Here is an 11878-nt window from a genome sequence, read left to right as displayed (position 1 = left end):
CTGTTCTGGCAGATCATTCCCAATCCAAAGCACGCCGATACCCACGGAATCTAATCATGTCGCGAGAGCGCGCTCTCACGACATGCCTCGGCGACATCGTCGTCGATGAACATGATTGAGCTTTTGCTTGCTCTCTCTCTGTCTGACCTCATATTTCGTATCGCCGGAAAAAAAAAAAAAAACAACTCCGTAATCCGTCGCGTCGCGACAATCCGCTCACCGTCTCTCCCTCCCTCTTCTCAGCCGTCGCTCCTCAATCCCAACACGTCTCTCCGATCGCTCCCACCACCCGGCGTTCGGATCACCATGTCACGTCACCCGCCTAGTCCATCTCCGCTATTAATACCCGCTTCCCGCTTTCCCGGGTCACACGCGAAACGCAAGCTCGCTCTCTCGCTGTTTCGCGCACCCTTCCTTCTCCTCCAGTTCCTCTGCGGGATTCCCCGGCTCGGTTGGCATGGCGCGTCGTGCGGAGGAGGAGGAGGAGGGACGCGCGGCCTCCGATCGCGGCGGCGGCGTCGAGTACCTCTCCGGCCTCGGCAACCACTTCTCGTCGGAGGCGATCGCCGGCGCCCTCCCTCCCGGCCAGAACAGCCCCCTGGTTTGCCCCTACGGGCTCTACGCCGAGCAGATCTCCGGCACCTCCTTCACCTCTCCGCGCAAGCTCAATCAGCGCAGGTGATCGCCGGGACGTACTTTGCAATTTTTGATGTCCATGTGCTTCTTTCCTTCTCGTGCGAGTAGACTGAACGATCGTTGACCTGTTTCTTACCATGAAAAAATCGTTCTTTATGTGTTGCGGCAGTTTGTTCTTAAGGTGTAGGTCATGTGAATTCGACTCTGTTTGATATCATCTAGCGACTTTTGTGTCGGTGCTTGCTTCTTCTGGTAAATGTGTGCTCATTTGCACTGTACTTAAGTCGCTGTGGTCCCAATTTTAGAAAAAGTGCTTATCACAAACACATTGATGTTGGTACATTGCCGTGGATTTGTTCGGTTAATTATTCGTTATGTGACTGATGTTCTTTGCCATTGAGCAGTTGGTTATATCGGATCAAACCTTCGGTCACGCACGAACCATTTAAGCCCCGTGTTCCAGCACATGAGAAGCTTCTTAGCGAGTTCAACCAGTCCAATAGCTCTGCGACTCCGACTCAATTGCGTTGGAAGCCTTTAGAAATTCCCGAGGCACCAACCGATTTTGTCGATGGATTGTTGACAATGTGTGGGGCTGGAAGCTCATTCCTTCGGCACGGATTTGCTGTTCACATGTAAGGGGCATCTTTTTGCTAGTTCTTTATTTGATTTCATTTTGATTGCTTTCTGCATGACTGATTGTTGCAAGTAGTTCCTCTATCTATTTTTTATTCCTTAATCATGTGTCATGTGATTTTGTTCATGTTATTGTGCTTTCTTTGATACTAGTGGTTCAAGATTCTACTTATAATTTGATTGTCTAATGATCCACTATGGAAACCCTGTTTCTAGAATCCGTGGGAGAGAGGAGCTTTCCTAGGTTTCATTGTCTTTTTGGGTGTGCTCAAATTATGAGGAAGGCTAGTTACAAACTCTTTTTCAGTGTTGATCTGACAGAGATTAGGACATTAACTTTGCATTATATGTTCGGTTGACAAAATCTGCATTTTCTAGAGTTCACAACTGATTATTTTTCCTCTTACTCATCAACTAATGAAAGTGGATAAAATGGTGGTTATAGCTCGGAAAACGGCTGCAGTGCTAGTTTGAGCTTGGCATGCCCAGTTACTTGTGTTTTCCCCATGATGATATCTTTGATCTATGGCTGTAGTTAAAAAGAACGTAACACGTAATGCACTTCTTTTGTATGGGCTCCCATTGAAACTTCATTTGTTCTGCACATTCGATTCCTAATGATAGGAGATTGGTTAACGAGTTATCTGCGCACATTTTGAACTAGATTAACAGATTAGATCCAGTATGAAGTATATGTTCACTTCTGATAAGAAACTTCTCTTCTTTTGTAGGTACACTGCCAATAAATCGATGGACAACTGTGCATTCTGCAATGCTGATGGTGATTTTCTAATTGTTCCGCAGAAAGGAAGTGAGTGCATTTAGGAATTTTGGATGTCATTTCCTATTTCCTGAGCTCTCGTACTTTCTACCTGCGCTTACTGCTTGCCAAAATACGAAAGAAGTTTTACTCGATAATTGCCATCTCTTGTTGAATGACGTACTCCGCGTGTATAGAGGTGCTCTGCAATATTAGAATCGATTTGAAACTAAATCTCAAAACATACTAGTGATAGTCATTTTCCTTTTACACCACATTTTATTAAGTGGGGATCCAACAAGGAAGATATCTCACTCTTTGAACTATTGTGTAGGGTTGTGGATCACCACAGAATGTGGAAAATTGTTGGTTTCCCCTGGTGAAGCTGCTGTTTTACCTCAAGGATTTCGATTTTCTGTGGACCTTCCAGATGGCCCATCTCGTGGCTATGTCGCTGAGATATTTGGCACTCATTTTCAACTTCCTGATTTGGGACCGATAGGTACCAGATGTTCAATTAAATTTTCATGTTAATTGATTAAAGTTGAATTATCAGCTGTCAAGGCTTCACATGACAAAGATTTCTCCAGTTAGATGTTGAAATTACTACATAGTGAGGATGTGGGTTTTGTTTCTGTTAGGTGCCAATGGTCTTGCTGATCCAAGACACTTTCTTGTACCCAAAGCTTGGTTTGAAGAGAAGTCTTGTCCTGGGTACACTATAATACAAAAATTTGGTGGCCAACTATTTACAGCGAAGCAGGACTTCTCTCCTTTTAACGTGGCCGCATGGCATGGAAACTATGTTCCTTATAAGGTGAATACTCACTGCTTCTGCTTTCGACTATGGGAATGAAGTAATGTGGCATTTCTATATGAAGAAATTAGCAGACCTTGTTTCTTGTGCTGTTAATTGATTCTCTATGTCCAAGTTTGAATTATACCTGAAATAAGCAATCAATCAGACTGCATCTTCAAATAGCTAATTGGAGTGTGTTCCTGTATTTCCTCACAGTATGACCTGAGCAAGTTTTGTCCCTATAATACCGTCTTATTTGATCATAGCGATCCATCAGTAAACACTGGTATGCAGAATGGGTCCTTATGCTTTTAGCAATTTGCTTTTCCTATTTATAGGTTTATATGGGGTATGGGCTTATTGAATTCCCAGTGATTATAATGCAGTATTGACAGCACCAACTGATAAACCTGGAGTGGCATTGTTGGATTTTGTCATATTCCCTCCTCGGTGGGTTGTTGCAGAACATACATTCAGACCTCCGTATTACCATCGCAATTGCATGAGTGAATTTATGGGCCTTATCCATGGTGGATATGAGGTAATTTCTTCTTTGGTCGCGTTGCTAACTTAAAGAGTATATAAAACTTGGAAAAGCTCTATAGTCTAAACTTAATGAAGAGAAGGATTTGCATATCCAATAAAGCTTTGTGGTTCGGTTGAAGAGTTGTATCCGTCCTTTTCTTAATGGTGGAGGGGGGAAGGAGGTGAGGAGCCATTGTGGAAAGATTCTAAATCTGAAGCTAAAACCATTCCATAAATTTTGGCATTTTTCTTGACTGATTTAATTTTCTGATTGGTTAAGCTCTTTCATTTTGGTCGTAATGTATTTGACTTGAATACTAATTCTCTTCAGGCAAAAGCTGACGGTTTTCTCCCAGGTGGTGCTAGCCTTCACAGCTGTATGACTCCACATGGTCCTGATACCAAGACTTATGAGGTTAGCTATTGCATTTAGCTACGCTGATTTTTTCCTGGAAGCAATGGAATTTTATCGTCTTCAACTGTTAAATGAGGATAACTGGAAAATGCATTTTGAAAGTAGAGTTTCATATCATTGTTTGAGTGGTTTGGCATTGAGGAGTGGACTCAGAGGCTAGAAATTTGAGAATTACACTGAGAAAGCTTTCGGGAACGTGATATAGTACTGAGTTTTCCCCAAGTTGGCAGCTAGCAGCTATCTATTTATTTTCTAATTTTCTTTTCTATTGATAGGACAACTGTAAAGGTAGTTTTCCTTAATGATTGTTTCTACAGTCGGGGAATGCGGTAGCTGGTGGTAAGCTCTCAAACAAGCTGTAAGTAGATTAACTTACTTAGGTCACCGATTCTCGATCCTTTTGGCTGACAGGCAACCATCGCTCGAGGAAACGAGGCAGGACCCCATAGAATTACCGATACCATGGCGTTCATGTTCGAGTCGTGCTTAATCCCGCAAGTTTGCCATTGGGCACTTGATTCTCCCTCTGTCGATCCTGATTATTACCAGTGCTGGATCGGACTCAGGTCCCACTTTGAAGGGATGAAGATTGAAGGTCACGATACACAGAGCGGACGTGCAGATGTCTAGCTCGTACTGTCATGGCTTTGTATGAGAATGGTTGAGCAGGACGGTAAAGGGACACAGAATTGAACTACCTCCAAGTAAATAACAGATACAGATTATTGTACATAGTAAGTGTCAGGCATATGTGACACAAAACTTGCTGTGGTTTTCGATACTCTGGTTGCTCTTTGAGGTGATTAAATGATTATGACATGATATCTAGTCTGTTACCTCATTGCGGGTAGCGTACTAGATTGTGATTGTAAACGTGAGCACCTAAGGTTTGCAATGGATGGAATATTGCTTATTCCTTGTTTACATAGAAAGAAAAGAATGTTGCTCATTCCTACTTTGATAATTAATGATTTTGCTGGAGTATATAGACATCAAAAATCAATCCTAGATCAGAGTTTAATTTGACCTTTTGTTAAACTGATTTGCTTCGAGAACAGGTCGAATTAATAAATACACAAAACCCATAATTGGGAAGACTTCATCTTCAGGTACTATTATTGATTTTTATGTCGAAGCTTGACTCGCAAAATAAATCGAGCCACTCAAGCTCGATGCGATTCTGCTCGATTCCTTTTTCTTTAGGAGCTGGACCGGATTTTTCTTTGGGGGGTTGAAGATAGACTGGATTGAATGACATTCTTGAATAGTAGATACCATGAAAGCGGTATGTCCCGCCAATATGCGATAGGGTCCACCAATTTGTCCTATAAAACTCCGGTCTACAGCTCTTATCGCAGCTTTTGGGAAAGTCGTTCCAATCCATAATAAGGCGTGTCAAAGGTGAACTCCTCCTATTCAGCATCTCAACCAAAAAGGAGGTTAACCCAATCGTTGCTTTGTGAGGCAGTCATCAATAAGGACTGGGTCTTTGGTCTCTGACATGTCTTAACATCATCTGTATGGGCAATAGTGATCTTTCGCCCAGATTGAGATCGTTCCATTAAAGATCTGTTTATGCACCAGTGTATGTGTTGTCAGTAAACTATTGATCTAGAGGACGACGAAGTACGTAAAGGGAAAGAAAAAAAAAATGAAGAAAACATGGATCAACCTGAAACATGCACGGTCAGACAGCTAATTGTCCGACAAACCAACCTAATTTTCATTAGTCTAGTAATGCAAGGAACTCTTTCCTTAATTTAATAGATGTCTTTAGCCAATTGCAACATGGCGGCATCAAATCCATTTTAAAATGTCAGTATCTTGACTAGATTAGTAATATACCCATTAGTCTTGCGTGACTGTTAACTGAACTGTAGTTTGAAGATTTTCTTTTGGCCAAGCTATTTCAAGATTGCAACAGACCGATCTGATCTTCCCCTCCTCAAGTATTGAACTCTTCTTTTCAATTCATCAACACAGCATATGCATTACTCTGCATATGATGTGCATCCGGAGCATCTTCACTCTTGTTGCAATTCTTATAGTAATCTCGACAATCGATGGCCGGTCTCTGCTGGGTGATTCTTCGCGGCTAATTTCAGATGGCGTTGATCGTGGCCATGATCAGCATAATGAACCATCTCAATTGCTTCTTCTCAAAGGAACAGCGGGTGTTTGGGACGATGAGGTTGAAGTTTGTGAGCAGATGTATGGATTCTTGCCATGCTCGTACAGCACAGCAGGTCACCTGTTCTTGATATTGGTTTATGAGTATCTGCTGTTTCACGGGGAGTCCTACGTTGCTTCCGGGAGCGAGCAGATATTTAAGATGCTCGGTCCTGGAATATTTGGTGCCAGTGCATTCCATGTCCTTGGTGCTCTACCAGAGTCCTTAATACTTCTAGGTATGCATCTCCATAGCCTTTTTCTGCAAAATCTTTCTTCTGCTCTGTTCATCATCGTCTGCCTCTTCTTAGTTGGCCGAGTTTGTGCTTTAATCAATTAATTTAGTAAGATGCAAAAGATGGACTATGAGAGCTAATGAACTCTTGAAAATTCACTGTAAATTGAAGACGTGTCGGTAAAATTGAACTTTCCCGAGTTAGAATCCGAGAGGAACAAGATACAAGTATGGTGTAAATGGAATTAAATGAAAAATTGCTGCTCGTTGGCAAAATTTGTGTCAGTGCAAGTTTCTTGATCATCAAAAGCTAGCTTTGAGTCGAGATGCTTTCTGCAAGAAGTTGGAGCTGGCCTATGCCTCCAAACGTGACCAAATCTTTCAAGTTGCCATGGCAGGGCCACCATGTATGAATCTTGACTATTGGTAGTATTAAGGTTTCTCTTGGCTCATTCAATTTCCAAATGTCACTTGGCAACTTGTATACAACGCAAGAGGAACCTTATCATCTTCTGTCAATTTTGAATGATATTGTATCCCAATTGCTCTTTTCTGTAAATCAGATTCACATTATTTAGATTTTTGAATTTTTTTTATCGTGTGTAAAAGTTATTGTTGAAGAATATTTCCGACACCATGAGTAACGTGAAATCAGCAGTTCAAGAAAGGAGGAAGCTGAAAAAGAAACTCGTGTAAAAGATAAGACAGAGTAGAGTTTTGGAAGAGAAATAGTAATGCTGGGATTTTCATGGGACAGTGGACCTTCCTTTATTCATGAGTTGGACATTTGCAAAATCTTGTGCATTGTTAATTTTTTTTCAATCAAGTACGCTGATTGCACATCACAGTAACTCTCCCTTTCCTAATAACCTCCAGTCACTCTCTCCAATCATTTCTACAGTTGAAGTTTTATCATTCAAAGTCACTGAAGAGATAATTGCTGAATATGAAACCTATAGTATCGAATTACATCTCACAAAACCCTCAATTGCGGAGAGAATGTACCTTCATTTTATCATTTTCCCGCTTTTTTTCAGCATCCGGACTTCTAAACAGCGAAGAGGTGGCACAGGAATATGTCGTGACCGGTGTTGGCTTGCTGGCCGGATCCTCGATCCTGCTTCTGACATTGTTATGGGGAACTTGCGTCCTCCTTGGTAGCAGAGAGTTCTGTGATGGAATGGAGCGCAACACTTCAAATTCAAGCAAAATTTCGTGGAAGAAGTTCTTGTCTTCCTTGAAAGGTAGTATTTCCAGAATTTCATTGAGCATTGACTTCATCATGTAAGATTTGAAAGAAGAGTATATTGTTGGAATATACATTAATATAAGGTTCTGTACATAGTTCAAGAAAATTCAAGAATCAGAGACTGAAGTCTATCGAGAGGAAACTTTTCAAGACACGAATCTCACTTGGTTCTGTTTCTAATACTGCTGTTGCAAAGATCCTCTCTATCTTCTTGCAGGCATTTCTCATTTATATGCACATGCTTCAACTTGATTCGTATGCTTTCAAGTCATGTTTTTCTGTCCTAACAATCCTCTAAATTCTTTGAAATTCTTAATACTCAGAATGGATGACCTTTATATGTAGTTTTGTGCTAATGCATAAATGGCCGTAGGAATAGCTCGAAGAGCAAAAGAGAGAGAAAATTGGTGATGTTATCTAAAACTTAGAGAGGAATCTGATTTAACTTTCTTATTCGGGATCACAGGCTCCAGTATCATCACTGATTTGGAGACTAGCTACACTGCCAGGATAATGGTATTCTCAGCAATACCATTCATCATGATACAAATCCCAGAAATTTTCTCGATATATTCGGCTCAACGCATTGTGATCCTGTGTGCTCTTGCTGTTTCAGTTGGGTTGCTGCTCTTATACTTCTTCTATCAGGTAAATCATGCCCGTTTGTCTATGTACATTGCTGAGCATAGCATGGAGCCTTTTAAAAGCCATAAATTTTGAGGCATCCATAACTTCAATAATGATATTGAGCCTAGTGTTCAAAAGCTAGATGCCTAGAGATAAGATGCATAGTTCAGCTTTATGTTCATGTGCCATAATCTTTGGGATCATTGAGAGATCAACAACTAATGTCTTCAAGTAGATTAAATGTCTACGTGCGCATTTGCTTTGGCCACTTGTTTCAGATATTTCAGCCGTGGATTCAAAAGAGAAGACTCGAGTATGTGAAACATGGGCACCTTATACTTCAAATCATACGACATCTTGAACGAAATGCATCAGAAAGACTTCTCACAGAGGATGGAGTGCCAAAATTCCATGCTATAAGGAGGCTAGTCTTCATTCTACAGCATGTCTCATTGCCTGATATGAGCAAGACGGTGTTGTTCTAATTGGTACTAACAAAGTCTGCATAATGCAGGCTATTTGAAGAAATCGATCAAGATGGGGACGATGCTATATCGCCATCTGAATTAAAAGAGCTGTTGCTAGAAATCAAGTTCAAACACGTGCACGTGGACAAAGATAAAGCGGTAGATGAAGTTATAAAGGAATTTGACATTGACAGTGACCAAAGGATAAGCAAAGACGAATTCGTCGCTGGATTCACAAAATGGCTCGAGGAGGCAAAGGTTGCGGTTGACAAGGAACCTTACTCGAAAAAATCTTTTAAGGACTGGTATCAGGTAATTCTGCATTTGAGGGGATGAATTCTGCAAGTTAATCTACCTTCTCTGATGAATGTGCAGTTAAACTGTTCTGAAGTGTTTTCCAGCTCTTTCAACCTTTCATTCAGAAGAAAAAGGAAGAGCGCAAACTGAAAAAGCAAAGAGTCGCAGAAATTCTTGGGCATGTACAGACCAAGTCCATTGAAACCCTATTCACAGAAAATGGCACACCTGATCTACCTGCTATTAGAAGGTTGGGCTCTGTTGATTACTTTCCGATGTGCTACTATTAGTAACTTATCGAGGAAACTAATTAGCTAGTTATTCTCTTATGAATTATGACTACCTGCATTTCGGTTTCAGATTATTCGAACAGATTGATCGCGATGGAGACAATACCATATCACAATCTGAGCTGAAGGAACTAATAATGGGCGTCAAGTTTGGTGACATACCTTTTGACGTGGACGAAGTAGTTTTAAAGGTCATCAATGTTTTTGACAGAAGCGGAGACGGCCAGATAACTGAGGAGGAATTCGTTACCAGATTGGCGAATTTGCTCGACCCTTCAGTTGAAGGCAATAAGAACCAAGCGCCTAAGTTAAACACCAGTCGAGATGATTTCTACCAAGTAAGGCTATCTATAACTCGGTTTTTTTTAACGCAATGTTGGATACTGCCATAATTCTTTTCACACATATGATATTGTGGCTTGATTATGCAAGGAAACTTGGGAAGAAACTGACAAGTTGGTGGATGAGGAAAAGGGAAAAGGCGATGAAGAGAAGTCGTGGTGGATTTGGGTCAAATCTTTATCATTGTTGTTGCTCGGAGTTATCATATTATCGGTCCTTGCAGAACCTCTCATTTCCAGTGTGCAGAGTTTTTCAAAAGCAGCAGGTGTACCGTCTTTCTTCATCTCATTCATATTGGTTCCTCTGGCCACAAATGCAAGAGGAGCTATTGCAGCAATCAAAGCCGCAAGAAATAAGAAGGCGCGAACCACTTCTCTAACATTTTCCGAGGTCTGTTAACTGATTCTGTAATATCAAGGACATTCTTTGTGCTGTAGGAGTAGGAAGCTAGCACCTTCTCAATGTCCTCAAGTTGCTCGCCCGTTATTATGACCCTCTCAATTATATTGTGAGATTGGACAGTACTACTTGATGTTTCTTCGCATCATCGAAACAGAATGTGTATCTAGATTAGTGACCATGCATCGTCATGTTGATTCAGACCAGTTTTTAGATAGGACAAGCGAGTTAACATGTTTATTGGTTTTGCCTATGCGGTAATGCAGATCTATGGAGAGGTGTTCATGAGCAACATACTCGGCTTCTGCGTCCTCTTGTCGCTGATATACGCTCGCGACTTGACATGGGAATTCTCTGCTGAAGTTCTTGTGGTGCTAATCGTGTGTTGTGTGGTGGGTCTGACTGCAAGTTTCAGGTCAACCTTCCCAGTTTGGACATCAATCTTGGCTTACTTGTTGTACCCTCTGTCTCTTCTCTTGGTCTATATTCTTGATGATGTCCTGAATTATTCCTAGGAGGACTGTACACATACCGCTTGAGAATTTTATGTTGCCGATTTTGGTTAAATTAGCTTATTCCATATTGATCATTGAAGTTGTAATTATATGTTTGGAGTCCGTAATTGTGCCCGGATGGTCCATTGGACACTTAAGTTAGAACGAGATAACTGTGGAAAGCCAAAATAATGAGAGGATTTTCTCAAGGCATCTTTACTTAGCGAGTTGCTGGTCTTGCTCTTTATCTTATAGGCACTCGACCTCGTAATATTTGATGTAGTGCAGGAATCGGAACTTCTCAACCTATCGGAGGTCGGCTCGCCCACTCTTGACAGCTGCCAATGTCCTTGGTCGCCGGCCGACTTCCTGGTCGCCGACATTTTTCGTGGGCTGGCGGGTGCCTTCATAAGCTAATGGATCAAATTTGGGCTCTTTCCAAGTAATAGGCTTCACCTTTGTGGGCTTCCGGTAGTTTATTGGTCCTGGGCTTTTGTCTTGGGCCTGGCTGATAGAAGCCCAATAGAAATATCGAAGATTTACGTGGCCACCATCAGGGACGCACGATGGTGGATTATGGAAAGACCATTCGACGGTCGTCATCAAATGCTAGTCTCTATCTAATGGACTTCAGACAATTAGAGGGCATATACATATCTAGACTCGAGTCGACATGGACTCGCAGATGTTTGTTATGTAAGTCCATGCGAGCCCCATGCAACTCAATGGCCGGGATTGAACCCGATCTATCTAGACTCTATCATGTCTTTTATTGATTCTCGAGCTCATGCTGATTTTCGTTTCTTTGTTATCATCTACGCGATAGAGTCCATGGTTAGCAAGCAGTTTTACCTAAATAAAAGGTAAAAATGTATCTCATGGACCAAGTGATTAGTAAGATGTGGGTCAATTGACCGGCATGTGGTGATAATGAATGATTCTGTTACAATGTTTTGACGTCCAAAGACCGAGTATTTTCTAGGGAGAATTGTCCAAAAAGTTCTAAACCTATTGCACTTTTACCAATTCAGTCCTAAACCTTTCAAGTTTGCCAGTTGAGTCCTAAACATTTTTACTTCTTGCCAATTGAGTCCATTCGGCCAATTTCGGTCGGAAAGTGCTAACGTGGACGCCGACCGGCCTACGTGGACAATTTTAATAATATTTTGATATTTTTCGATTTTTTTATTTTCTATTCTTTTTCCTTTTTCTCTTTTTCTATTTTTCTTTTTTTTTTCTCCCCTCTTTCCTCTTCTAGCCGGTTGCTGGACGTCAGCCACTGACCAGAGGGGAGGACCGACGTGGTCGACCTTGTCAGCCTTGGGCGAGCCTCGCCCCGGCCGGCCACTGGCTAGACCAAGCCTCGTAGTTGCTCGCGAGGGCGAGGTCGGCCTCGTCAGTGTCCAACGACGGCGAGGCTCACTGGCCTCTCCCCTTTGGCCGATGGCCGACGTCCAACGGCCGCAAGTTTTGTGTCACATATGCCAGACGCTTACTATGTACGATAATCTATATCTGTTATTTACTTGGAGGTAGTT

At 41.7% G+C, this 11878-nt stretch overlaps 2 protein-coding genes across 2 annotated transcripts; both read left to right on the top strand.

Moving 5' to 3' along the window:
- The first annotated feature begins 230 nt into the window (after window positions 1-230).
- Window positions 231-4684, top strand: LOC115681286 (homogentisate 1,2-dioxygenase). The gene is made up of 9 exons (XM_030605187.2): window positions 231-678; window positions 1041-1271; window positions 2004-2083; window positions 2367-2534; window positions 2674-2849; window positions 3048-3117; window positions 3218-3372; window positions 3688-3771; window positions 4183-4684. Exons 1-9 carry the CDS (start codon window positions 458-460, stop codon window positions 4399-4401), a joined length of 1404 nt encoding a protein of 467 aa, XP_030461047.1. The 5' UTR covers window positions 231-457; the 3' UTR covers window positions 4402-4684.
- A 134-nt stretch (window positions 4685-4818) lies between these two features.
- LOC115681240 (sodium/calcium exchanger NCL2-like) lies at window positions 4819-11297 on the top strand. Its single transcript, XM_030605109.2, has 9 exons — window positions 4819-6179; window positions 7213-7419; window positions 7891-8072; window positions 8330-8475; window positions 8566-8830; window positions 8920-9065; window positions 9176-9443; window positions 9538-9837; window positions 10113-11297. The coding sequence occupies exons 1-9, from the start codon at window positions 5774-5776 to the stop codon at window positions 10359-10361; spliced, it is 2169 nt and encodes a 722-aa protein (XP_030460969.1). The 5' UTR covers window positions 4819-5773; the 3' UTR covers window positions 10362-11297.
- The last annotated feature ends 581 nt before the right edge of the window (window positions 11298-11878 follow it).

Source organism: Syzygium oleosum, unplaced genomic scaffold (genome assembly GCF_021117445.2).
Source record: "Syzygium oleosum isolate NSW1041296 unplaced genomic scaffold, Sole_v2.1 Sole_v2.13, whole genome shotgun sequence".
NCBI lineage: Eukaryota > Viridiplantae > Streptophyta > Magnoliopsida > Myrtales > Myrtaceae > Syzygium > Syzygium oleosum.
Note: the sequence above shows the minus strand (reverse complement) of the source record. Positions and strands in the feature narration are given on the sequence as shown.